Here is a 27,671-nt window from a genome sequence, read left to right as displayed (position 1 = left end):
ATAAAAAGATAGGAGATCTTACTTTTGGGATTACCCTCGTACAAACTCCCATCTACTGCTCCTCATGCATTCTTCATGAGTCTTGAATTCCTAACATCATAAAAACACAGAAAATTCTCCATAACTGTAATCTCTGTGTACGGTTCAGCAACCACTGTGTGCCTTGGCAGTGCAATGCTGTATATCACAAGCAGTGAGGGTCTTAGCTTAACTGTCTGGGTCATGAGGAAGCTACAAACCACTATAAAAAGGCCCCCAAGCATAAGTTGTCGTGTTGCCAAAGGGGGGGATGGCTGTTGAGGCAGTGGGCAACCTTTGGGGCACGTGCTGTATCCCAGTTGTATAAGGCTTACTCAGACATGTCAGGGTGGACCCTTATTTCCCTATCTTATTACGGGGCATCAGTGTTTCCTATAACAACCATAAACTCTCCCAGTGACTATTAGCAACCTTCCAGAATAAAGGCTCAAGGAGGCTAACCATTCTGATGGCCTGAATAAAATTAGAGTAAAGAGGTTCAACTCAAGAGTCAGTATGTCTTTCTTGTTAAAACGATATAGGTGATATTTGGAAATGCTTATTCCTTTTATGTTCATTAGGATTTGGACGACTTTGCTGTTACCCTAAGCTATGAAAAATGGTCCTCATCTAGCACCCTGTTAGTTCTCACCAAGTGGACCTACTAAGTAAATTGGAAGAATTGGGTGAATTTATATTCTTCACAAGCATTGTTAGGGATATCCATTTGTTCCATGACGAGGCAAGGTCGCCTGTGAAAGAGTTGATTGCTCCTTGCCTCCAAAGTGTGTAAGTTGCACTGGGGATCATGCTGTCTGGAGTAGGGACTGCAGTATCTTCCTTGAAGAAAGGAAATTAAAACACCGAAAGGCATCCTGTATGGTGAGGCCAACAAGATGTATAAGACCATGCAACCTCCTACATTCAATACATCTTTAGCTTTGGCTCTTAAGAAGCCTATTTCAACAGTGAATGCATCTACACAAATGGAGAATGGAGATTGTCATCAGAATCACTCCCCCCCCCCCCCCCCCTCGAGAAAGCCACAATTGCCACCACTGTGGAGCTCCCATTACCTCCAGAGGCAGAGTCTTGTAAAAAATCCTAGCACTGCCACTTCTGCTGCTGCAGAAGTTCCCACAAAGCCCTCTCAGTCCAAGAAAACAGATGGGAAGCTTCCACCACAGGTGAAGACAGGCAGTAGACCATCAGACCATGTCAATGTCATTTGACATGATGGTTCTGCTGTGCTACTACAAAGACGATGGAATTCAATGTCAGCCCAGGCAACCATCTTGCCCCAAGGTTGAACTTCCACCCATTGTGGGCTCCCCAACCTGGCAGAAATATGGGATAAAAGTGCAACTGCTCTGATAAATGGCTTCAATACTACAGTGGAACAAGAAGGGGTTTAGGACTCATGTAGGTGACCTTAAACTCTTGGCACAGGTACAACCCCTGTGCTTGTGTTTACAGGAAACACATTTAAAAGCCACTGTGCTACCTGGCTATACCCTCCATCAAATGGATGACCTGACTGGGGAAAGAACCAAGGTAGGTGCTGCTGAGTTTATCAATAACACACACCATTCTTTTGCTCTCTCCTTGGGTACTGACCTACAAGCAGTAGCCATTGGAGTTCATGTGGGTCACTTCTAACGGAATACACAGTGGTGGTCAGAATGTGTTTTTGATTGTAAAATGGAAGGAGGGCAATTTTCAGAAGGTTTCACATTTTTATATTCATAAAGGTGTGGAAGGCATTGCAGATACACTGAAATCCACTGCTCCCTGTACTTACCTCAAAAGGATGCGATAGACTCTGAGACTCTCACAGGCCTTATTGAACAACTCCCCCAATCTTTCTCCTACTGCATGATTTCAGTGTTCTTAATGTATTATGCGGCTGAAACTATACTTGCCCCAGGGGTCAAGTCTTCGAGAACACCTTGATTTCTCAGGAGATGTGCATCCTCAACACGGACAGTCCCAATCATTTCTCAGATCTACTGAGTCGTCTTCAGCCATTGACCTCTTTTTCTGTTCTCCAGCCCTTGCAGACTCAGCAAATTGTGAAGCAACTGATGACCATCATTCCAATGACCATTTCCCACTGTGGATCCACCTACTGGATGGAAGATTGCTTGAACAGAAGCCTCTGAAATGGATGATCACTAGGGCTGACTGGACACTGTTCAGCCAGCTGGCTATGTTTGAGCACCGTGTCCAGGAATGAGTGGACTACATCACACATGTGATATATCATGTTGCTGACCTATTGATCCCAGAGCCCTCAGGTCATCTTAGGAGTAGACCTGTACCTTGGTGGACAGATGTGTGGTGTTCAGCAATCTGGGACAGGCGTGCGGCTCTTTGATGTTTTAAATGCCGCTCAATAGCAGACAACCTCACAGCCTTCTGAGTTGTGAGAATCAAGGCTTGATGCATAATTGAGAAGAGCAAGAAAAAGGTCACAGAAGCGTTTCCAGACTTAATCAACTGTTCCATTGTTCTATAAAAGTATGGTAAGCCATCCTGCGGATTTCTGATACCATTGTTCTATAAACGTATGGTAAGCCATCCTGTGGATTTCGGATAAACACAGTCATTTACCAATAGCAGCAGTGCTGAACAGGGGTGTCTCCAAATAATGCCCAGAGACATTACTCAAATGATTGTGGAGCATTTGGCAGCAACTACAGCCAATGCCAACCAGGATCTGGCATTTCACTACTACCATGCGACTGCAGCAAGGGCCAAGTTGGACTTCGGAGAAAATTCTGAGTCTTACAACTACCCTTCCTCCATGTGGGAGCTGGAATCATCACTGTCTGGGACTTGCAATACTGCACGCGATCATGACCAAATCTGGTATCATAGGCTTTGATATTTGCCAGCAGCATCAAAGGAAATCCTCCTCAAAGGTTTTTAATCTTATATGGCAGACAGGCAACTTTCCCAGCTTATGGGGAGAGGCAGTTCTGATGACTCTCCTCAAACCAGGAAAGGACCACACATGTCCCAATAGTTACGTGAGCATTGCCTTAATGAGCCATGTAGGAAAGATCCTAGAATGCATTGTTAGCCATCACCTGGTCTGGTTGTCAGAGACCAGGCAACTCCTTAGCCACTTTCAGTGTGGATTCTGGAGATTTCGGTCCACTATTGACAACCTGACCCTGCTAGAAGAGGATATTCAGGAGGTTCTTCTATGTAGACATCACTGTTTTGATGTATTCTTTAATATCAGAAAGGCATACAACACTACTTGGAGACACAGTATTCTTGTGTAACTCCATCAATGAGGCTTTTGTGGCCACCTCCACATTTTCATATGGTCCTTCCTGTCTAAGTGCATTTTTAGGTCTTGAGTCAGTGATATGCTGTGAGATTGTATTGAGCAGGAGAATGGTGTTCCTCAGGGAAGTGTTTTAAGTGTTACCCTCTTTGCCATATCCTAAACAGTTATATGTATTTATTAACTGTACACTTCACTTTAGGGCACTGATACTTTATTTCCTCGATTGTCTACAATACAAGCTGATTGACAACAGTATTAACACGGTTACTACAGGTAGCATGCTTCCGACAACTGCACACACTCCAATGCTTGCACCGAGGTAGGTAGAGGCCGACTGATTACTGGAGAGCACGGTCTTCTGGCATTGGCCATTCATGACATTGCTGACTGGTTTGTGTGGAGTGACCAGCGAGCTGGGGTCCTACACCACACCCCCACAAGGGAGAAAAAAAAAGACAAAGAGGAAAGAAAAAATGTTGTTACTGACTTGAACTGTGAATGTCGACTAGGTCCAAATGGAACCACACTTTTCGTCTGTATCAGGTTTAAGTTGTGGCTGGACATTGGTGGGTTGGCTGTCATTTCGGAGTAACTGCTGCATCTGGATGGCCGGTAGCTGGTTGGTTTCCAGGTGGGCAGGGCTGCTCAGTGAGACGTTGCTGTGCCATTGGCTGTGGTCCTACAGGTGCCCTGTGACTGGTGGTGGCCTGCATTTCGGCAGCATCTTCTAAACTTAGGTAGGCTGGCTTGCACCTGTCGATGGACAATACTGTGTCTACCCCTTTAATGCAGAGAGTGAGGGTTCTTCATTCCATCCCATGACTGTGTATGGGCCTTGGTAGGGCAATTCCAGTACCCTGCGCAGTGGGCCACGTCAGAGGAAAACGTGCTTCGTCATTGCCAAATCTTTGAACACGAAGGTAGCCTAATTTCCATGCCGTGAAGTTTCACTTGGTCGCACAGCCTCAATTTGCCTGCAGAGTTCTGTGAGGAAGTCTTTGAGTAGAGTGCAGGGGTCCAGTTTGTTGTGTGAAAAACTCTCCTGGTAGATGCCGGGGTTCACCATGCACTAGTTCCCTTGGAGATGCCTATAGATCTTCTTTTAGTGCACTGCACAGTCCAAATAGTACTATGTCAATCCACAAATCTGCCATGTGGCACATTATAGCGGCCTTCAAGGAATGGTGCAGATGCTCCACAATACCATTTGAGGCTGCGTGGTATGGTGAAGTCCTTGTCAGGACCATTGCACGGAAGATGTCCACTTCTCACTGCCGACCTTGGTCGGATCTTACTTGTCAGGGACAGCCAAAACGTGAAATCCAACCACCGGTGAAAGCGCACGCCACTTTCTCGGCTGTCAGTGTTTCCAGTGGGAATACTTCTGGCCACCTGCTATACCTGTTGATTGCTGTGAGGTAGTACTGGTAATTATGGGTGTCTGGGAGTAGTCCTACCAAGTCGAGGTGGATGTGTGAGAACCGAGGCTCTGAGGTGTCAAATCTTCCTGCGCTAATGGTGCTGGCGCCGCAAGGAAGTGTACCGACGACTCACTGCACTGCGTGGGCTGGCATGCCAACTTCAACAACGTAACACAGTCCAAAAGGGAAGCATTCCTTACATCCAGTATGAGGTCATATTATGACAGGAAATCCAGCCCGATTATAGCGTGGGTCACATCTGCAACTATAAATCACCACTTGAATGACCTCTGTAACCCAATGTTCAGATTTAAAGTCACAAGGCCATATGTACATATGACCAAACCATTTGCAGCTGCTAAGTCGAAATTTTCACACGGTCGCGGTTGCCACAGCAGGCACTTAGGAAATACACATACGTCCGAGCCGGTATCCACTAAAAACTGCAACTTAGTTGTCCTGTCTGTTACCACTAAATGTGCAATGGCTGCCTGGGCTGGTGCTGCTGGCAGACCTGACCGCCGGGCGTGGGGCACTGCCGTTTGCATTTCCCACCCAGGAACATGGCGACCTGCACCTGCGTGCTCTGTCGCTGAAACGACGGTGGTGAAAGCACTCATTCCGGTCCAGTGAGGGTGAGGAGCACGTGCTGCGTCGTCCGCGTGATGGCGTGTGATCTCGCTGTTTGTATATGCCGAGAGCTGCGACCTGCCACACCAACTCATCGAGGCACAAAGCGATGTCATCCAGCCTGTCTTTGGTGGGTGTTGTAGTGAAAACCTGCAGAGCTGCGGCCTTGGTTACTGTGTCCACAATCTCTGCCAGCTTGCTCAAGTTCTCCTCTTGCGTCACTGTGAGCAGGGCGCGATGCATTTCCAGCAAGCATAACATCCATATGGATCGTAGCAGAAGGTCCAGGATGTCTGGTCCAACCAAGGTGTAGAGATGTCGCAGGAACTGTGACTGTTTCCTATCCCCGCTTTCCCCCCTATGCAACAACTGTCTTAAGCGCTGCATGTTAGAGAGGGAGAGACGCTGAATGAGCTCGCCTTTCAGAATTTTGTACTTCCCAGAAACTGCTGGGATGGTGATCACATCATTGACCTCACTGGTGAAGTGGCTACCCAGTAGTGCCACCACATGCGCATATTTTGTGGCATCTTGCGTTATCCCGTCAGTGACGAAATGGCTTTTGATGTGCGTGAACCAGAGGGCTGGTCCTTTGAAAACCATGCAGTTCACTTGAGCAGCTGGGGCTGTCCTGGGGGGTGGTGATGGGTAGAAGGACTCGGTGACCTTGGGGCTGCAGGAGGTAATAAGGCAGTCCCGCCCGAGATGCAGATACAACTGCCATTCGTCATAAGCAGGGGGGCGTCGGGGGTGCCAGGGAGGCCGGACACGCGCTTTTCTGGCAGCGCGCGTCCACCCACTCTTGTTGTTCACCTCTGCCCGCTCTTGTTGTTCCATGGTAGGCGGTCCCCTTTCTTCCAGCCATGTTCGAAGCTGCTTCTCATGTCGCTGTTGTAGCGCAGCCATCTCTTCCATGTGTTAGCACTGCTGATCGCACAGTAGCTGCTGCTGTTGTTGTATAAGTTGTTCCTAGTGGCGTAATTATTGCTGCAAGTGCTTCATATCTTCTTGTTGCTGTCCTAACTGTTGTTGTAACTGTTCCATGATACTTTCATCAGGGTCACCACTTTGTAGGTATTTGTTAACTGTACACTTCACTTTACAGCACTGATACTTTATTTCCTCATTCGTCTACAATACAAGCTGATTGACAATAGTATTAACACGGTTACTACAGGTAACATGCTTCTAACAACTGCACACACTCCGATGCTCATGCCGTGGTAGGTAGAGGCCGACTGGCTCCTGGAGAGCGCGGTCTTCTGGCATTGGCCATTCACGACGTTGCCGACTCGTTAGTGTGGAGCGTCCAGCGAGCTGGGGTCGCTACACTGTATTACGTCTACAGTAAGGAGTCCTGTACAGTGCTCCTTATTTGTGAATGTTTTGCCTTTTTCTATCCCTCCTCCAGTGTTGCAGCAGTGAGCCATCAGTTGCAACTTACAATGCTGAGGTTAGAGGACTGATCTGTAAAGACAGGTGTTCAGTTTTCTGCAGATAAGTGTGTGTGTGTGTGTGTGTGTGTGTGTGTGTGTGTGTGTGTGTGTGTGTGTGTGTGTGTTCATTTCAATTTTTCTTGTCATATTTTTAATTTACCTGACTTGCATATGATGGTCACTATTCTAAATTTTAAAGACTCAGTGAGGTTTCTGACTCTCATTTTTGACTCCAAACTATTGTGCTTACTACTCCTAATAGACCTGAAAGCCAGAGCCCAATACATGCTGAATATCATAAAGTGCCTTAGCATCAAGTATTGGGGAGCAGACCAAGTGCTTTTGTGCATTCACAGCTAGACTATGGATGCACTGTGTATGGATCAGCGAGACATTCTTACCTGGAGATTATTGATACTATATGTAATTTTAGATTTGGTGCAGTACAGGAGAGATTGCACTCTTGCATCTGTTTTTAATGCAACATTTTCTGACATTTTAAATGAGCACCACAACTACGTAGCTGTCTTTATGGATGGGTCTAAACAGGGTGACTCTATCTGTTGCTCTGTTGTTTTCTCAGCTTGTGTCCTCAAGGTCCAACTGCCTCGAGACTTTACTGTCTCCAATGTGAAATTATATGCAATCTTGCAGGCACTGGAGCAGGTGAGGTGTTCTTCAAGTGCTAAATTCCTTGTCTGTTTGGATTCCCTGAGTGCCCTTCACTCTCAGCAATGTTTGTACTCAGCAGATAAGTAGTCCAAAATACCCAGGACATCCTACTCCAGCTACAATGGCTTGGGGAGGAGGAGCATTTCTGCTGTGTACCAGGGCACAAAGTTATTGCAGGGAAGTGAAGGGTGGCTCTACCAGCCAAGGAGCATGTCACGATCCTTAGTTATGTCAGTGCACCATCCCTCTCCGTGCTATACTGTCCTTGTTGAGGTACAGAGTCTTGCACCAGTGGGAGGATGAGTGGCAGGAAGTGACGTACAGTAAGCTCCATCTATTATAGCCCACAACATGGCCATGGCATACCTCTTTCCAGGCATGTTGACAGGATGAGATCTTCCGTATTGTCTTCATATAGACCACAGCCCTATGATGCATGGCTTCTTGCTCCAGTCCGATGACCCCCCAATGTGTGGCGCTTGTGGTGTACAGATCACCATGCACCACATTTTACTAGACTGTGTTTTATTTTCAGACCAGAGGGCAGTGGCACATCTGACAGCAGACCTGACCTCTATTATAAGTGACATTGAAATGAATGTGGTCCAAGTTTTAAGGTTTTGTGAACTGTCCAACTTGTATCTGCAAATTTTTGGTAGAGGGGGGAGTAATGTGTTACTCCCATACATAACACCTTTCATCCTTCCCTGTTGTATTAAGGCCTGTGAGATACAGTGACTGAGTAGGTTAATGTGAATGAGGTGGGAGTGCCATTTTATAGGTTTCCTCCTCACTGTGTGACAACAGTTTTAGTCATTTTACCCACTTTTTTTAAATATGTGTAAAGGTGCAACACTTTGGATTCCTGCCATTGTTACAGTCCACATGTTTCTTTAGAATCTTGAATTCCAGGCAGTTTTTCCTTCAGTTATTACAAGCAAGAAATCCTTTTCCCTTAACTTTTTGTGGGTGTTAATTTCAAATGACTCTTCCTGCACAATTTCTATCACTTCAGGATGCAATATTCTACATTCTTGTTAAACTCCTCTTTCTATTTGTGATAAGGTTTACTTCTAATGCTAAATTAAAATCTTTTGATCAATCATTAATTACATAAAAATCTAATTTTTACTGTGCCTTCTCTAGTCTTAACTCTACAATATGATCTTTCAAACATTTTCTTTAAGTTAACATTTAGTTCATCAAATCTGTCTTTATTATGTTAGTTACAATCTACAGATTTGTTTGCAATATTTGTCCCATAGGTAGTCTACATTGTGAGTTATTAGCTCCAGTATCTATCAAGCTCTGGCACAGAGAAAAAACCTTATTAGCTTATCTGGTTTCGAGGCTGAATGGTGCAGATTATTTCATCAAACTTATACTTGATTTCATCTGTTGGTGTTGGCCACTTCCATGATTTCTCAGACTATTTCATTGAATTTGTTGTCGCTCCATCATCACTAACATCAGTAATTAATCTAGGAAAACGCTCCCTTTCATATTTGAAGATCACATATGGTCCACAGTGTGAACAACTTCACCAAATTCTGGACCTCTCATCTTTGGGCTGGCTGCTAACAGGGTGACATCCACTTCAAATGCTACAGATAACTCTGATCTTCAGAAGAATCTCTAAGAGAGACAGTTTCAGAATCTTCCTCTGAACTACTTTGTTGATATTTGTGACTTCTGTGTTTCTTCATAATTTTTTTTCTGTATCACTGCTACACTTTTACCAGGTGTCACTGCAATCTTCCTTCTTCCTCTGTTACTGGCAACACCAGTAGTCCATTCAACTCCCTTCTTTTGAAGGGTTTCAAAGAAAGAGTCTTTTACTGCATCTTTGTCACAAGTCCATGAAGGAAGATGACAAAGAATTTCATTAATTTATTGGGCTACCATTTTCAGTGATTTATTATGCCATCTTCAGGCCACCTGACTGATGTGCAGAAAGATTCCAATGCTTGTTCTGGTCAAAATAGGGGCCAGCAGTCAAAGACTGGTATCTGTAGATTTCTGCTTGATACAGCAACCACTTCAAATATCATCTGCTGACTGTAAGGATCTGTTTCCAGGCTGCTTTCACTGATTCAAAGAAAGCAACATCCAAAGTCTGTGTAGTGTGGGTATTGTTTGCTGGTAGATAGATGAATGAAATGTTATTCTCACCAGAGAGCTCTAGAACATAGCTTGTGAAATGTGAGGACAAATTATCATAGATTACTTACTGCCTTCTTTCCTTCCAGCTTTTGCAGTCTCGGTAGGATCAACTTGGTGAACCACTCACAAAATGTGTTACAGTCAAACCATCCACTAGAGCTATGTGAGTAAAGTCATCTCCTGGGACCATTTTCTGTCCATGTAGACCATAGATGTACTGATTTGTAAACAAAGAATGGAGACAAAATTTCACGCTTAGCATTGCCAGAAAACATTTTAGAAATGCTGCTCTTGGAGGAGTTACAAATGTTTTCTGAATATTTTGAACCTCTTTTTGTGAGAACTTTCTTTTTCCCAGGACTGTTGATGAGACTGGTTTCATTAAGGTTCCATATATTGCTTGCTCATTAATCTTTCTGTGAAACACGCTCATCAACAGCAGCTATACTCCTTTTAATGTTGGTTGCAAAGTGTTCAGAAAGTTCTGGGTGCTGTTTGATGGAACCCAAGAGCCTGGAAAATTGTCTTTGAATCCAGAAACTATACATTCCTGTCTGGAGAGGTATGACTTCATTTGGAGTTCCATTGGAGTGACAGGAAACCCAAAGTCACTCAACTTCAAAGCATGTTCTACAAACTGTGCTTTTTCTTCATTGGTAAACATCTGAGGGAAACCTGAACATGAATTAATTCCTTCCTTTGATTTCAGTTTATTAATTATGGTTCTTCTTGGGATATTAAAAAGTTTTTCAGCCTTCCTGTGTGATATCGCCTTTCTCCTAATGGCCTGTAGGCATTTCTCTAGTTTATGGGCTGTAATCACAGTATTGCCTACTTCCAACAATTCTCTTGTACTTCTATTGCATTTCATCTATCTGAAAGAGATTACCAATATTGTTCATTACCAAGAGCACACTACAGTGGTAAACTCAATCTGAAATGTTTGTAGGTATGTAAGAAGTGCACCTGGGGCTACTTTGCTCCACTTCTGTTGTGATGCAATGTTTCCCCAAAACAAGAAATTTCACAACCTACAAAAGTAAACTGACAATGACAGAAATAAGATTCCATTAAATGTAAAACTACAATACTTTTCAGCAGTTAGACATTCTGAATAATTAAAGTAATGGTGATTGTCGTTCACAGTCACTAGTTAAACATGTGAAAGAGATAGAGTTTTCAAGTTTGATTTTTTACACACTTTTACTATTTTTTGCACCTTTACTATGTGCATTAACATTTAAAAATATTTCTCAATGTTAAAAGCTTATTAGTCATCATTTATCAGTAAACTGTGCTGTAGATCAATAGTGCTAATGGCTGCGCTATCATAATGAAATAAAACTTCAGACAAAGAAGATTCATTTCAGTGACACATAAACTCAATTTTTCAAATATTAATTTAACAACATAATACAGTTTTTTACAGACCTCTGTGTTACGGGACATCAATCACATACGATCAGTACAACAGTTCAAACAGGAAGAAGGATTATTCTAGAAGAATCATAGATAATAAAAGATTGAGATTTTCATTATCTTTTTCCATGGGTATTGTCTGAGATATAATTTCTTACAGAATATTAAATTATGTCATTAACAATAATTATTTATTATTTTTCTATTGGTGAAGTCCTTTCTGTTAATATCATGAGAATATTAATTCACACTCTACACTCAATGCTGTCGCAAATATGATTCTGAATAAAATATAGCATGGATATTACAAGCATAACACAAGCACCAAAAAACAACCATGTCTGACACAGATCTTTTGTGTGTTATGTACCCTTATATGGTGAAAGGTAGGAACACATAATTCACTCAGGATCAATGTCAAACATGGCAATTTTTGTGGTCCAAATGTTGTAACTTGAGGGTGGATAATATTGACTCAGCATACTGACCTCCAAATCTTTGAACATGATATACTCACCAGCTGACACTGTACTGCTGTCCCATGGGCTTTTTTTCAGGGGTGCATTTGGCCCTGACTCCATTTTTATGGATGACATTGCATGACTGCACCCAACTGCACAGGTGGAAGAGCTCTTGGAGTGAAAGAACATTCAACAAACTGATTGGCCTGCCCATTCCCCCAACTTAAATGTAATCAAGCACATGTGGGATGCATTGGGGAGATATAGATATGTTGCAGCACATCAATGTACATTAATGACCATCCACCAATTGTCAACTGTGCAGGTGGAGAAATGGAATGACCTACCACAATAACTCCTTACCTACATTTTGGCAACCATTGGAGGATGTTGCAGCCTTTCCTTAAACTATACTGATTACATAGAATTATAACATAAAACACAGAAAAAACTTGCAGACACAGACCAGCATGCAGGTCAGAAAAATGAACACGTCAGTTTCAATTATGGTGCGTCAGCATCCCTGTTCAGTAAGTTTCACACAGTGGTGGGTTCTGTACAGGAGAAAACTACGTCTCACTGGACTATGACACTCTTATTGCCCTGTAATGGACACTTCTTCTGTTTATCACTGCCAGAAGGAAGTAAACCATTGTTGCACAGTAGATTGCACTGATCCTAGCTTATTACCCCTCACTTCCAGCCATTGGGCCTCTATAGAGAATTAGAACAGATGGGGAATTTCTTGCCCAGTGTTGTCTCATCTGTTTCAGTGCCTTCAGGAGAGCAGACAGTTCTGTATAGTAGATAGAAAACTGTTCAGGAAGTCCTATCCTGAAGACATATTTGGGGAAGATGACTAAGCAATCCATTAGCTACCTACACTCCTGGAAATTGAAATAAGAACACTGTGAATTCATTGTCCCAGGAAGGGGAAACTTTATTGACACATTCCTGGGGTCAGATACATCACATGATCACACTGACAGAACCACAGGCACATAGACACAGGCAACAGAGCATGCACAATGTCGGCACTAGTACAGTGTATATCCACCTTTCGCAGCAATGCAGGCTGCTATTCTCCCATGGAGACGATCGTAGAGATGCTGGATGTAGTCCTGTGGAACGGCTTGCCATGCCATTTCCACCTGGTGCCTCAGCTGGACCAGCGTTCGTGCTGGACGTGCAGACCGCGTGAGACGACGCTTCATCCAGTCCCAAACATGCTCAATGCTCAATGGGGGACAGATCCGGAGATCTTGCTGGCCAGGGTAGTTGACTTACACCTTCTAGAGCACGTTGGGTGGCACGGGATACATGCGGACGTGCATTGTCCTGTTGGAACAGCAAGTTCCCTTGCCGGTCTAGGAATGGTAGAACGATGGGTTCGATGACGGTTTGGATGTACCGTGCACTATTCAGTGTCCCCTCGATAATCACCAGTGGTGTACGGCCAGTGTAGGAGATCGCTCCCCACACCATGATGCCGGGTGTTGGCCCTGTGTGCCTCGGTCGTATGCAGTCCTGATTGTGGCGCTCACCTGCACGGCGCCAAACACGCATACGACCATCATTGGCACCAAGGCAGAAGTGACTCTCATCGCTGAAGACGACACGTCTCCATTCGTCCCTCCATTCACGCCTGTCGCGACACCACTGGAGGCGGGCTGCACGATGTTGGGGCGTGAGCGGAAGACGGCCTAACGGTGTGCGGGACCGTAGCCCAGCTTCATGGAGACGGTTGCGAATGGTCCTCGCCGATACCCCAGGAGCAACAGTGTCCCTAATTTGCTGGGAAGTGGCGGTGCGGTCCCCTACGGCACTGCGTAGGATCCTACGGTCTTGGCGTGCATCCGTGCGTCGCTGCGGTCCGGTCCCAGGTCGACGGGCACGTGCACCTTCCGCCGACCACTGGCAACAACATCGATGTACTGTGGAGACCTCACGCCCCACGTGTTGAGCAATTCGGCAGTACGTCCACCCGGCCTCCCGCATGCCCACTATACGCCCTCGCTCAAAGTCCGTCAACTGCACATATGGTTCACGTCCACACTGTCGCGGCATGCTACCAGTGTTAAAGACTGCGATGGAGCTCCGTATGCCACGGCAAACTGGCTGACACTGACGGCGGCGGTGCACAAATGCTGCGCAGCTAGCGCCATTCGACGGCCAACACCGCGGTTCCTGGTGTGTCCGCTGTGCCGTGCGTGTGGACATTGCTTGTACAGCCCTCTCGCAGTGTCCGGAGCAAGTATGGTGGGTCTGACACACCGGTGTCAATGTGTTCTTTTTTCCATTTCCAGGAGTGTATATCCTGGTTGTAGATGGCCTTAATATTCTTACAAAATTCAGACATTGTCTGGGTAGTGGTCTATGGTGTTATTACAAAATGATGTTACAAATTGATCTTATAAGCTGCTATTGACAATAATGAATGCCACCTTGATGTCCTACTAAATGCTTTTCATAGACGTGAATGTACTGATAGAGTAAAAGAACCGTTGCCAAGACAACTTCTTTCTCTGCTCATCTTAGTCATCATCATCAAAAATGATAAAGGATGTGAGCTTTTTGTCCATGGGTACTTCTCCAACATTCGCTCATCTACCTGCCTGTTTCTGAGAGCAGAAGGATACTCAAGTGTTTTCTAATGACTTTGGAATGAGTGCATTAACAGAATGGTGGGTCATACCTGAGAGGTGGACACAAACTCTTTGAAAATAACCAGTTGGCTGTAAGGCATTCAGTTGGCCTTTCTCCCATTCCTCCTATAGATGATATATTTGTATATCCATGATATCCTTGCATAACACGACCCCTTTGTTAAAATATAGTGTGTTGTGCAGCTTGGTCACAACTGGATAGTCCCTAAGGTCTTGGTGTTTAGTAGTGATGTTGCCTGACATGAGATGGAGGTCTCCACTAGCAATGTTCTCTTTCTGAGCATTTTCACAGTTTTCATGTTCCCAGTCATTAGGCTGAAACCTGTTCATTTTCTCTCCATCAGCATCAATTTTTATTTAATGATGAGAAATCACATTTTATTAGAATTTGCTGTGAAGTCATTAAAGGATACACAGGTGGCACTAGTATACGCAAAAAATCTACCATTTGTCACTAGTTAAGAGGGGCATTTTCATGTCTTATAACAAACCAAACAGCTTTAGATGAGCAGTGTTTGAGGTTTTCTTGACTTATTAATTGTCTAAATGGTTCTCACACTTAATTCCAGATATTGCCATAATAAAAGCACAATATTTATGCAATACAGCTGCTCATAACATTCAAGTTCTGGTGCAGCTTCTACCACCGTCAAACCTCTCTATATCTGAAAATTAATATTGATAATTATAAAGTTTATTTCAAACTTCACCTTCCCATTAGCGAATTGGTTTGACTCAACGTTCTTTAGCTGCTTAAAAAGTTGAGGAAAAGAGGTGACAGAACGTGAATTTTAATTAACAATGTAAACAGTTAACGTATCTTGCTTGAATACATCATTATAGCTCCTTAGTCTCATCATAGTATCTAGAAGTAAATTATTTCTGGATGATGCAAAAGGTTGTTGGAATCATTCTATCCAATGTGTTATTTTGAATGAGAAGTAGCAGACATTTATATAAGTTCTTCATCAGTTTAATTTCCTTGTTCCAAATGATACAGTTTGAGAAAAAAGCCTCAGTGAAACTGCAACACATGTAATTCTTAGTACAACACAAAAGCAGTGGCTTCCGTAACATACCTCCCACCAACTTCTGACTAGTCAAGAGGGACAAAGGTAAAGTGTTCACCAAATAAAGTTTCTTATATAACAAGTGAGTTACTTATCAATAATGTTTTCTGAATTTAGTTTGAGAGTTTTAGTTTGAGTCAATAATTTCTAGTGTAATTATATCGAAGAACAATTTTTTTCTTATTTTTTATTTTAATTTTTATTATAAATCCAATATATGAAAAATCACTCAGGTTTTTTAAAAAATAAATGAACTCAAAATTATATTATATTTATTATGTCCCTGTTCAAATGTACATTCTGTATTGAAGTACACATAACTATTTTATTTATGCCATTCAAACTCTAAGAAATGTGAAATTCTCAATTCAGCTTTATTGGATCATATCATGAATTTATGGCACTTATAGAGCTCTTCATTAAATGGTGAAAGTGAACCACTGACCAGTTCCATTACAAACTCTAGGGAACTGTTGTAGTAAGCCAATTGCTAGAAAAAATGCTGGCACCGGAGGAAAAAGTAACATCTTTGCAGGGTAAGTTGCCATCAGAGCCACTGTGTGTCGATAGAACCTTTAGTAGCTTAGAAATCTTTCGGTGTGCTTACTTATTCAGAGAACTGATTTTAATTTCATTTTGACTGGGAAGGAAGAAAGTTTAGGGTTTAACACCTGATTGACATTGAGGTCATTAAGGGTGGAACACAAACTCAGATTGTTTCAAGGATGGGGAACGAAACTAGCCTTGCTCTTTTGAAGAAATCATCCCAGCATTTTCCTGGAGGAAGTTAGGGAAATCATGCTAGACCTAAATCTTGATGGCCGGGCATGAATTTGAACATCACCCTCCCAAATGCAAGTCCATTGTGCTAATCAATGTATGACCTTGCTTGGTTTGTTTTGAATAAGTTCCCATTAGATGCTTTGATGAAGTTTGAGAATTTATTTACCATGCTGAGTCACTGACATGTAGACTATCGCCCATTACCCTTATTCTTGAATACTCACATCCCTGATGGGACTTGTAGAACATGATAAATAAAAGAATGAAGGGGTATTTTAAGTATTTTTACCTTTCCTGCTAGGTAATAAGATATTGACTGCTGTACAGACATATAAGAAATTAGCTAAGATATGATAAAAACATTGCATTACTTATTGAGTAAGGGTAACTGAATTTTGGGAATGAGTATTTTGGGAAGTACATTATGTATCCTTTCCAGCTGTTGAAATATTGCGCAGAAATAAAATAATGTATGCTAAGATTTTTTTTTAATTGTGTCCCATGATGTGTTCCAGAACATGACAACACTGGTCATGTGAAGTAAAAAATGCCCATGCAGACGTATGTTGTGTTTTGAATGATTGCTGACGTAACTGATAGTACAGGGTCCAGCTGGGAGATGTTACACTTTTCAAAACATTCTAATACATTTATTTTTTAAATAGATTTCAACTTTTATCTTTATCAAAGATTACAAATACAATGTCAATTAGTAAACATAAAGCACAAAGAAGAATGCGTTGCAATTCAGGTGTGAAAAATGGCATCGTCCAAGTGGCAGCTATTCTTGTCCAGGTATTGTTGCAGGTGAAATGAAAAACTGCCCATACACCTTTCAAGCACAGCAAGGGGAATTTCTAAGGTAATGACTTCTGAAAGAGTTTTACAATGTAAACCTGAGTTGTCAGGTAGCCTAATGAGAAATAACAGAGAAAGATCTGGTGATCGAGGAGGCCACTCCACATACCTGTGCAAAGAAATTAGGTGACGTGGAAAATGTTCCTTTATAAAAGCCATGGATGGTCTTGAATATGGAAAGTAGTCCCATACTATTGAAACCAAACATTATCAAGATCAATCTGTTGTCTTCTCAGTTCTGGCATAAAAAATACTTGCAACACTGTGAGGTGATGCTGTGAGTTGACAGCCACATTGCATCCATTTTCTCAGAAAAAGTAGGGTCCAGTCATGCCAGATCAGGCTAGTTCACACCACTCACATACTTTATTACTATGTCTCAGGGATATTTTCCAACAATTACTGGCAGTTTTGTTTATTCACAGTGCCTGATAAGTGAAAATGAGCCTCATCACTCATTATCAGAATACTTCCATTTTACAATGTTTCCAGCATTCTTTCTGCAAGCATATGCCTCCATACATAGTCATTGTGCTTCAGTTGTTGAACCATCATGATTTTAAAACGATGAAAGCAGAAATCAAAGTGCAAAATTCTGCATACTGACCTGTTTGAGATGCATGAAGTGCAAGGTTGTCATACCGCTGAATACTGGGGACTGGCCTTCACACTTATTGAACTTTCTTAATGTTTTTTGCTGTTCTAACTGTCTGAACACCTCCCTGAGCTGTTCTAGCTCTCACCATTCCTCTCAATCTGAAATTGTTGAACCACTTTATTATTGTTGGGTGAGATGGGACAGTACCATGTTAATAAGCATTGAACTGACTGAAATCTTTGCTGCATCTGCACTTCTGAGTGGTCAGTTGCAACAAAGGTGTTGTAAACAAAGATGCATTGTTCAACTAACCAAGTCTCCATGGCTAATGAAATAGCAACTAATAATGAAGGAGAGCTTCTGTAAAGTTTGGAAGGTAGGAGACGAGGTACTGGCAGAAGTAAAGCTGTGGGTACCGGGTGTGAGTCGTGCTTCGGTAGCTCAGATGGTAGAGCACTTGCCCGCAAAAGGCAAAGGTCCCGAGTTCGAGTCTCGGTCAGGCACGCAGTTTTAATCTGCCAGGAAGTTTCAATAATAATAATAATGATTATAAAACATTCAACATTCCACATAACACCTTCACACTATGTTTTCTTCCTTCTTTTTCTAGAAAAACTTACCCCTAAGCTGTGCATTGCACAATACTAACACCTGGAGGAGGAAGTTCAGGTCGGTTACACCAAACACTCCCATTTTGCAGTAGTTCGTTTATTCACGTAAATACATTAAAGGCTTACAAAGAACTGACATGGCGGAACTGCACAAAGATAATGTTTAGCTTAGTTCAAAGACAATACTGAGATCGATGCTGGTGTCGACCTCATCGGCGCCACAACATAGCCCCCCCCCCCACCCCCCGCCACTCCCCCCCCCCTCAGTGCAGAGTACTCTTGAGTGGCCATGGGGGGGGGGGGGAGGGGCCTTGACTATGATGTCGGCAAGGGTGGTCCGCGGGAGCCAGACCATGGTCAGCTCGACAGTGTCATCAGGGAGCTGTGTGGGTAGATGTCGTGAAGGATGGTTCGGCCACCGAACCTGGAAGTCGTTGAAGCGAGCCAGACATCGTACTGGGCATGCTGGTCATGTGGCAACAGGTAGGCCGGCGGTTTGCAGGAGGAATGGAGCGACAATGACGATGTCTCCGGTGGGCATGGTGAACACACGAAGCATGTCCAGGTCGACATTAGGCAAGAGGGGAACACATTTCACCAGGTGGCAGGGAATGATGGAGGTTGTGTCATTAGCACTGGATGAAGGGAAACGCACGACGAACAGTGTATCATCGTGCAGTATTATTGAGATGTCGTGGATTATGTCCACGGGGACAGGCACAAATACCTCGAGCGAAGGCACCTTCAAGATGGGGGAGATTGAGAAACTTCGACAGGGCGAGGCAGGCAAGGCGTGGTCGTGGTGTTCGGAGCCACTCGGCGGATCCGACGGGAGCCGAGGCGGCAAAGTGTCCCAGGAGTCAACACGCCAAGACGGCCGCCGTCCCGAAGCAGTCGCATCGCGGTCGGGTGAGCTCGGTAGAGCTCGGGAACCGTTACTGAGTCCATTGTCCGAGGGTGTGGTTTGTGGCAGCATGGTCACGGGCAAGACGCTTCGTGCAAGTGAACTGTTTGTGTTGTCAGTGGTAGTCACACGGCGGTGCGCAGGAGCCGAAGTTGCATCATAGTTTGAGGTGCTGTCCGCGATGTGCGTGGTAGGAGCCGTCAGTTCAGGAACACGTGATGCTCGTCGCGGATGCGCACTTGTGTCCGGCTGAGTGTCAAACGCTGCCGTGTTAGAAGGGTGTGGCCCTGTGGAGCTGGCAGTACATGTTATGGCAGTCTTGATAGCACAGTTGCGAGGGGTAGTCGGAGGTAAACACATGGAGGCTCGATTGCTGGGATTGTAAGCAGATTTGGCACACTTACTGACCTTGCTTTGTCCTTGCTGTAGTGTCTGTAATTCCTTTGCTGCATCAGAAAGCTCGAAGTTTTCCTTGCATAGGTGAGTGATGTGTTCAGGCTCAACAAGGCACTTATGCGTGGTTTCTTGTAACATCGTCGACAGAGACGAGGATGTACGGTTGAGATGAGCGCGGATTGATTTGTCAAGGGGGAGTTTGCTTGACGGAGCACAGGGGAAGTGAGTCTTGGACGGGTGATGAAACACGGTGTTTTGCCCTAGGTCCGGTGAAAGTTTGTGGTGTTGCAAGAAGTCAGTGCCTAGTATAGGTTCGTCAATTTCACACACTTAAAAAGTCCACTCGAGTTTGCAGTTTGCGGAGAGTGAGACGACATGTGAAGTTGAACCCGAGCATTGTAGTTTAGTTGAATTCATGGCTTGCAGTGAAGTATGATGAGGGCGGATATTCAACGATGCTAAGGAAATGGGCAGCAGTGAAACATCGGCGCCTGTGTCCACCAGGAAAAGGTATCCCGACGAAATGTCTTTAATGTAAAGTCATCCACAATTACCTGGTCGTTTCTGGACAGAATGTAGCACGGGGGGAGGGGGGGGGGGGTGCTTGTCATGTTGTGTGCAGGAGGTGTTTGGGAAGTAGCAGGGTGGTCTGCAGTTCCGTGCCGCCTCACCAAACTGTGTGTGGAAGTAACAGTACGAGTGGTGCGGTTGCATTTCCTGTAGAACGTTCGTTGCCAGTGGCAGTGGCCGAGGTTTTGGAGGCTGCAGCAGGCTCATTTGCAGGAGGGGGCATGACCATGGGCAGAGCTGGTGACGTCCCAGTAGCTTGTTTACTGCTTCCCAGAGCGAGTGGAACGGTCGGCACAGTGGAGCCCCGGCCATGTCCGGCCACGGGGCGATGAGCCTGAACCTGAGACTTGTCAGGTAGGCAGTGGCTGGTGAAATAGGGCAGTGATGCATCGTGTGGCTTGTCAGCAATTGTCATTGTTTGCTCGAGAGGTTCGGGAGACCTCTGAGCCAAAGCAAAGCGGATGTGAGGAGATAGTTTATCTGACCAGATGGCGAGGAGAGCTGTGTCAGAGAGTAGATTGGCGCTGACCAGGGCACGTAGCCGTCTCCAGAGCTGGGAAGTTTTGTGGTTGCCTAGTTGCTCGACATGGAGCACTTGCACTGCTGCCTCAGTTGAGTGTGCAAGCTGACGTAGAACTGTATTTTTGGCTAGAGTGTACCGAGTAGATGAGTCCGGGGCATCGACCAGGTCAGCAATCAAGTCCTCCTGGTCATGCAGGTGGGTGATGAGGCACAGAAACCTGGCTGACTCGTTGAGTTTGTAATGGTCGAACACTTCGTCTGCAATTTTGAACCTGGTTGTAGCTCTGTCGGGATTAAACGGCGGTGGTAAGCATTGTAGAATGTTCGGAAGAACAGATTGAGTTGAATTCATCGGGGCTTTGCCTGAAACAAGCTGTTGTTGCTGTAGTATTTCAGGAGAGTGTGCGTCCAGGGGATGTGGCAACGACGGCTGTTCGGGTGGCAGCGTGAAGGTGACACATTGTGGTTGAGCACAATCTGTCGCGACGCGGAAGGCCAACATGGGTGAGACACCGTAATGTGTCGATTGCAGTTGCTCCACATGTTGCGGGTGTGTTCAGAATGACGCGTCACAGAAGACCGACGTAGATGAGGCACCAAGATGTGCTGAGAATGGTAGCAGAAGCTCGACTGGAGCCGGCACGGGGGAGACAGAAAAAGTTCAAAATTTGAGAACGCGTGTTAGTCCGCGGAAAGCTCAACATATGATCAAAGTCAGGGCCACCTGTGTTGCAAGGAGGCTGTGGAGGTGTGGGCTGTCCAGAAGAACAGTGTGGGAAATGATGTCAAACGTGGGACGGAATGTGTGAATGTTCACTGTTCATAGTCACTCCACTCAAAATGGTGTTCGGATAAGGTGAATGTTGTGGCACAAAACACTGAGGCGTAGCAGTGGGACGGAGGTGGAGATCAGGCACATATAACAAGTTATTGTTTGTATTGCAGGCTGACGTATCGAAGTAGGAAGGCATGTGCTGATGCTGAACTGAGGCAGGCGCGGACGTGGTCGGATGCTAAGGAGGTTGACCTGTGAACGAATCAGTTCCGGCCACGTGGCAGGTATCCGCGTGGTACTGCACAGTTTGTGGCATGGCAAGTCATTGTCCTGGTGGTGGTAGGTTGTCCAGTGAAGCATTTGCAGAAATCGGCATTGGTCCCGCACTGCACTGAGATCCGTAAGAGGTAACTGCACAGTCGATGAGGGAGAGCACATGTGGTGGGAACAAAGGCATTTGATAGCCGGAGTCATGCACACTCCTAACCTCACTTATTGTTGTAGGCTCGAAAACGTCCGGCGAAATCGGCGCAATCGGCGAGTGAGAGGCATCATGTTGCAGTCCTGGCGGGTGTACATCGCCCGCAACACTATGCATGTCGTTCACAAAATCCGGCGTTAGGCGTTGGGCTGAAGTCATTGTTCAAATGCTGTGACAATGTAACACATGTGAAAATAACCAATGCAGAGGTCATGGACACAGTAAAACGGCAAAAACGGAAGATGTTACAACTCGGGGTCTCCAGTGAGGAGGAAGTTCGGGTCGGTTACACCAAACACCACTCCCATTTTGCAGTAGTTCGTTTATTCACCTAAACACATCAAAGGCTTACAAAGAACTGACATGGTGGAACTGCACAAAGATAATGTTTAGCTTAGTTCAAAGATGATACTCAGATCGATGCTGATGTCGACTTCATCGGCGCCATAACCTCTTCCACTTTCTGACCTTAACATCTCACTCATTATAGAGGGATCCTGACTCAGTTTTGCATGATAGCTAATGGGAAGTTGTGGTACAGAAAATGGCCCAGAGATCACCTGTGTGTGTGTGTGTGTGTGTGTGTGTGTGTGAAAAGTATTGTATACGAGGAGTAAATCCAAAGATTGTCTCTAACTAGAAGTCTATAAATGTATGTGTATATGAATTAGCTTATTTTAAATTGGTCTGAACTTGTAAATACTTTGACATGTCCTATATCCTTGTAAAAAGAGATCTACAGATGAATAAAGCTACTACTACTAGTACTATAATATTAAATATTGTTTATCATTTCTGTTTTTAACAGTGCAAGGAAGCTGATTTTGGCACTTGTTTTGGTTTTTATAAATACTGAGAATGATTTTTCCAGTTTTGTATGTTGTTTCAGTGTTACAAAATTTTAAAAAGAGAAAGTGTTAGTATTTGTGAGAATTAAGCGTGTTTTAGGATTTCTATTTAAGATGCAATTTATAAATTTAATATTTGGATTCAAACCAACACAATAGTTGCAATAAGAATTAAAGAGTGCTGGATTTACTCTACCTTATAAGCTCTCAAATGAGCTATAAATTATCAAACTGTAGTGACATTATACAAATATGTAACTTGTAAAGCTGAATGTTTCGTTAGGTTGTGAACTGATCCCATAGCAGTTGGCTGTTCAGTTTCTTGTACGGGATGTTGTTATTATCAAATTAAATCACGGACCAGTCACTACTAATTTATTTCTCAAAATGTTATCTTTAGATATATGCCTGTCACAAACATGGTTGTAATTACATCTCATCAGATACATTTCTTTTCTTTATTAGCTCATGAGAATGTAAACAGGAAATTATATAATAGTAGATGCCAAAGATAATATCTCAATGCTTATTTCTTAGTTTATGGGTTTTATATGTTAACATTTGACCATGTAAATTTCTACTGAAGTACCCTATACTTGGTAGATAGCATATTAGTATCTGGTACATGACCTGCTTCAGTATTGTAGTACACAATACACAGTCTAAAATGTTATATGCTTCACCAATATCCAGTAACAATGTAAATGTGCTTTGTTTCTTTATCACTGTGTGTCACGAACAATAGTAGGCACATATTGCGAGATATGTTTCATTTTTTCAGGCCTTGTTACCTCTGCTCAAACAAGCTGCACAAAAAAACTCAGCTGAAACATTTGGTGTAAAGAAGGCAGCAGTTATTAACATGAGTTCCGTCCTTGGATCCATTGCAGATAATAAACAAGGAGGATTTTATCCCTACAGATCTAGTAAGGTATGACACCACATTAATTCAGTTCAATCATGTGTACCTGATACATATGTCATTTATAGATATTTATTTATCAGGTCAGTTGGATAATGCCCCTCAGATTTCTTTACACATATCATTATAGCCTATTTTGCATTCTCAGTTAAAGTAATGAAGATTGCTATACTTTTAAGGCTTTATTAGTTAATGGATAAAGATGGGGAAAGAGGGAAGAAGAAATAAAAATAGAGCATATCTTGCTAAAGTAAAAATAAAATATTAAAAACAATTGTTTACATGAAGCATAATCTACGTCAGTAAAACAAGATCAAATTTTAGAATCTGGACAGTTGTTAATGTACTGTAAAAGGGAATAAATTTACCTAGTAAGCAAATATTTGGCAATTATATGTTAATACATTTTACATAAAATAAGATGAGGATGAATGAAACATATATTCAATAAATAAAAGGGCACTTCAAAAGTTAGATGCTCATTATAATGAAGGTCAAATAACTTTTGTTGAATGGTGTACTACACTTCACAGTGACCCAGATACATGACACTATTTCTCATGACAGCCACCAAGTCTCTGCAAACAGTGCTCTACCAGTTGTTCAGTTCCTTGACAGTAGAGATACAGTCCTTGGTCAGAGAGCCATTTGAGAACTGCTGTATGAATGTCCTCATTATTACAAAATCTCACCTCGCCCTCCCCCAGATGCTGCTTCAGCTTGCTGAGAAGAACTGAGTGGGATGGTGCAGTGGTTAGCACACTGGATTCACATCCGGGAGGAAGACGGATCAAATCTATTGTGTTCAGCCATAGATTTAGGTTTTTCATGATTTCTCTGCTGCTCCAGGCAAATGTTGGGATGGTTCCTTTGGAAAGGGCATGCCCATTTCCTTCCCCATCCTTCATCCTTGACACCATCTGAGCTTGTGCACCATCTCTAATGACCTCAATGTCAACAGGACGTTAAACCCAATCTTCCTTCCTTCTTTGCTTCCATGCTGAAAAGATGGAAAATGCATGGTAAAGATCTGGACTTTGTGATCAGCATCACCCATAATGAATTTTCAATCTACAGCAGAGTGTCCACTAGTTTGAAACTTTCTAGCAGATTTAAACTATATGCTGGACTGACTTGAGTGTGGGACCTTCACCTGTAACAGGCAAGTGCTTTGCTGACTGAGCTGCCCAAGTACAATTCATAATCTGCCCTCACAATTTTACTTCTGCCAGTGCCTCATCTCCTCCCTCCAAAACTTCACAGAAGTTCTTGAGTATAGCTACAGTACCAGTGCTCGTGGAAGAAATGACATTGTGATGGCAGGGCTTGCCCTCAGAATGAATTTTTGCTCTGCTGTGGAATGTGCACTGCAGAGAGAAAATTCATTCTGGAAACATTCCCATAGGCTGCAGATAAACCATGTCTTCATGATATAATTTATTCCAGGAGTGCTAGTCCTGCAAGGTATTCAGAAGAAATTTGGAATCTAGGAAATTATGTGTTAATCTGTGTCATATATACAAGGTGACAATTATTGAACTACATGAAATAAAATCATCATAACTTCTGAGCGGTTTGAATCAGGATGTTCAAAATGCCTTTTCATTTGAATGGGTTCATCAATATGCAAAATTGACACATTTAGGGGACTGAGAACCACATTTCATGATAGAGAAGTCTCTTCACTCTAAATGGGTGACTGTGTGGTGTGCAATGTCCAGTCACGGAATAATCAGCACGATATTTCTTGATGGCACAGTGACTACCGAATGGTACATGAAGATTTTGGAATATGATTTCATCCCCTTTATCCAAAGTGACGCTGATTTTGACAAGATGTGGTTCATGCAAGATGGAGCTGAACCTCATTGAAGCAGGAGAGTGTTTGATATCTTGGAGCAGCACTTTGGTGATCGCATTCTGGCCTGGGGTAACCAGAGGCCACTGGCATGGGCCTCAATTCGTCACCATGTTCTCCAGATCTGAACACATGCAGCTCTTTTTGTGGGGCTATATTAAAGACAAGGTGTACAGCAATAACCCCAAAACCATTGCTGAGCTGAAAACAGCTATTCAGGAGGTCTTAGACAGCACTGATTTTCCAACGCTTCAAAGGGTCATGCAGAAATTTGCTATTCGTCTGCGCCACATCATCGCCAATGAAGGCAGGCATATCGAACGTATCATAATCTAAATACGAATATCTGTAGTGACATTTACATGTTGAATAAAATGTGTCACACCATAGTTTTCAATTAATTTACATATTTTTTTCATATAGTTCAATAATTCTCACCCCATACCTTGATCTGTATACTAATTCCTTGGAGTAGCTCCAACAGGAAACACATATGCTCTGTGCACTACTTGCTTGTTGCTCTTGAGTGTTTGTTAAGAGTTATTTTTATCACCTTCAGTCCTTGAAATTAAGAAAATGATTATATTAACCTGGTAAATATTCACTTGGACATTTGTCAGTACAAAGCACTCATCACATACTATTCACTGGTAGATTAATGTATTTGCAGTTATTCCTTAATGAATCAATCATCATATCTCTAAAAATTTATTCATGATATTCACAAATTGTCATTGGAGCAGAAAGAGCATTATTTACGTCAATACTATACTACATTAATTTACATGAATTTAGAATAATTAATGTTTAACGATAGTTACAAAAAATAGCTCACAAATTATCATAATCTCTTCTTTTACAGGCTGCTCTAAATGCAATCACACGTTCACTGTGTTTTGATCTAGCTGCAGATAACATTCTCGTAGTGAGTATGCATCCTGGTTGGGTCAAAACAGATATGGGAGGTACAAATGCTCCCTTAACTGTGGAACAGAGTGTAGGAAATATTGTGGAAACTCTTCTCAAACTTGATAAGTCACATAATGGCTGTTTCATACAGTATGATGGAAAACAACTGCCATGGTAACTCCATCTACTTAATCTCTGACAATGTCACTAGTGCTGCATTTAGCTGATAAACTGTTCAGGTATTCTCAAGCTTGAGGACAAACAGTGCTACTCTCTTCCTAAACTGCAGTGAAATTCTGGAGTCACAGTCTCTTTAAAAATTGTTTATGAGAATGTAAAATGGGGTTGTGTGCCTTAAAACCTACACTGGTTATATACGAATTCTGATATCTCATAATTATAAAACACTGACAGATCCAGCACTTCAATATTTCATATATTCTTGGAAAATTGCATTCCTGATGTTGTATATAATCCATCCACATCTCAGTTTTGTATAATATACAGTGTAACACTTTGCTACAGAAAAATGAAAATTAGCTTTGATAGACATAGGTTTATTTAAACTAAAATTTGCCAGAAGAATGATATTCCATGAAGAGTAAAATATCTATCTAATAATATCCTCTTGGTAAAACTGTGTTGCTTAACTATATGATTGATCTGTTCTTTTATGTCAATAAGATTTATCCATGTTATCTTCTAATGTTGAAGAAAAATTGTTATATATATTTCTTGAAATTTGTACATCTTGCTATATTTCATAAATGTATCTGTTAAAGTATCAAAGACAACTTCATGATCTTCAGTGTACTTTTCTGTCAACTGAATTTTCTTTTTAAATGAATGAGAATATTGAGAATATTCAACATATTTTTGTGAGTATAAGAATGATAAACATTAATTTACTGGTATGAATATTCGTCTGGCATTAGCTTTGCAACTTCATCATCAAGTGATTCACCTAATGATGGTTTTGCAAGTTGAGAGATTACTGGAAGATTAAGTATAATGGTTTTCATTCTTAAATATGAATTTTTAACTGCTGTCGAATCACAGAAGAATACATTACCATTGTTTTGCAATATTGAAGTGTTCAGTGCTTTCCTTTGCTAGTATCCCACATGTTGTATTCACAAATATACTGTTTTCGAACTGTAGCTTAAAGGGGTTGCTTTACTAGTGGCTGGATGATAAGTTCCATTCTTATCTTTTATTGTTATAGATGCTATATACTCTGGGACCTAAACCTACAATTGCATGTTAACTTTTTCTTATAAAGTTGCAGTTAGATGGTTACACTACAGGAGACAAAAACAGGATTGCATTTGTTTCTATCAATTTGGGCTGAACATCTGATGAACAGTTTGTAGTGTGTT

General features: G+C 42.7%; 1 protein-coding gene across 1 annotated transcript in view; it reads left to right on the top strand.

The window, feature by feature from the left end:
* Nucleotides 1–27,379, top strand: part of LOC126189801 (C-factor) — a 94,004-nt gene extending 66,625 nt beyond the window's left edge. The window contains exons 4-5 of the mRNA XM_049930971.1: nucleotides 23,385–23,534; nucleotides 26,246–27,379. Of these exons, the coding sequence (XP_049786928.1) occupies nucleotides 23,385–23,534; nucleotides 26,246–26,470 (375 nt within the window). The 3' untranslated portion in view covers nucleotides 26,471–27,379. The remainder of the gene's footprint in view (nucleotides 1–23,384; nucleotides 23,535–26,245) is intronic.
* The last annotated feature ends 292 nt before the right edge of the window (nucleotides 27,380–27,671 follow it).

This window comes from Schistocerca cancellata, chromosome 1 (genome assembly GCF_023864275.1).
Source record: "Schistocerca cancellata isolate TAMUIC-IGC-003103 chromosome 1, iqSchCanc2.1, whole genome shotgun sequence".
NCBI lineage: Eukaryota > Metazoa > Arthropoda > Insecta > Orthoptera > Acrididae > Schistocerca > Schistocerca cancellata.
Note: the sequence above shows the minus strand (reverse complement) of the source record. Positions and strands in the feature narration are given on the sequence as shown.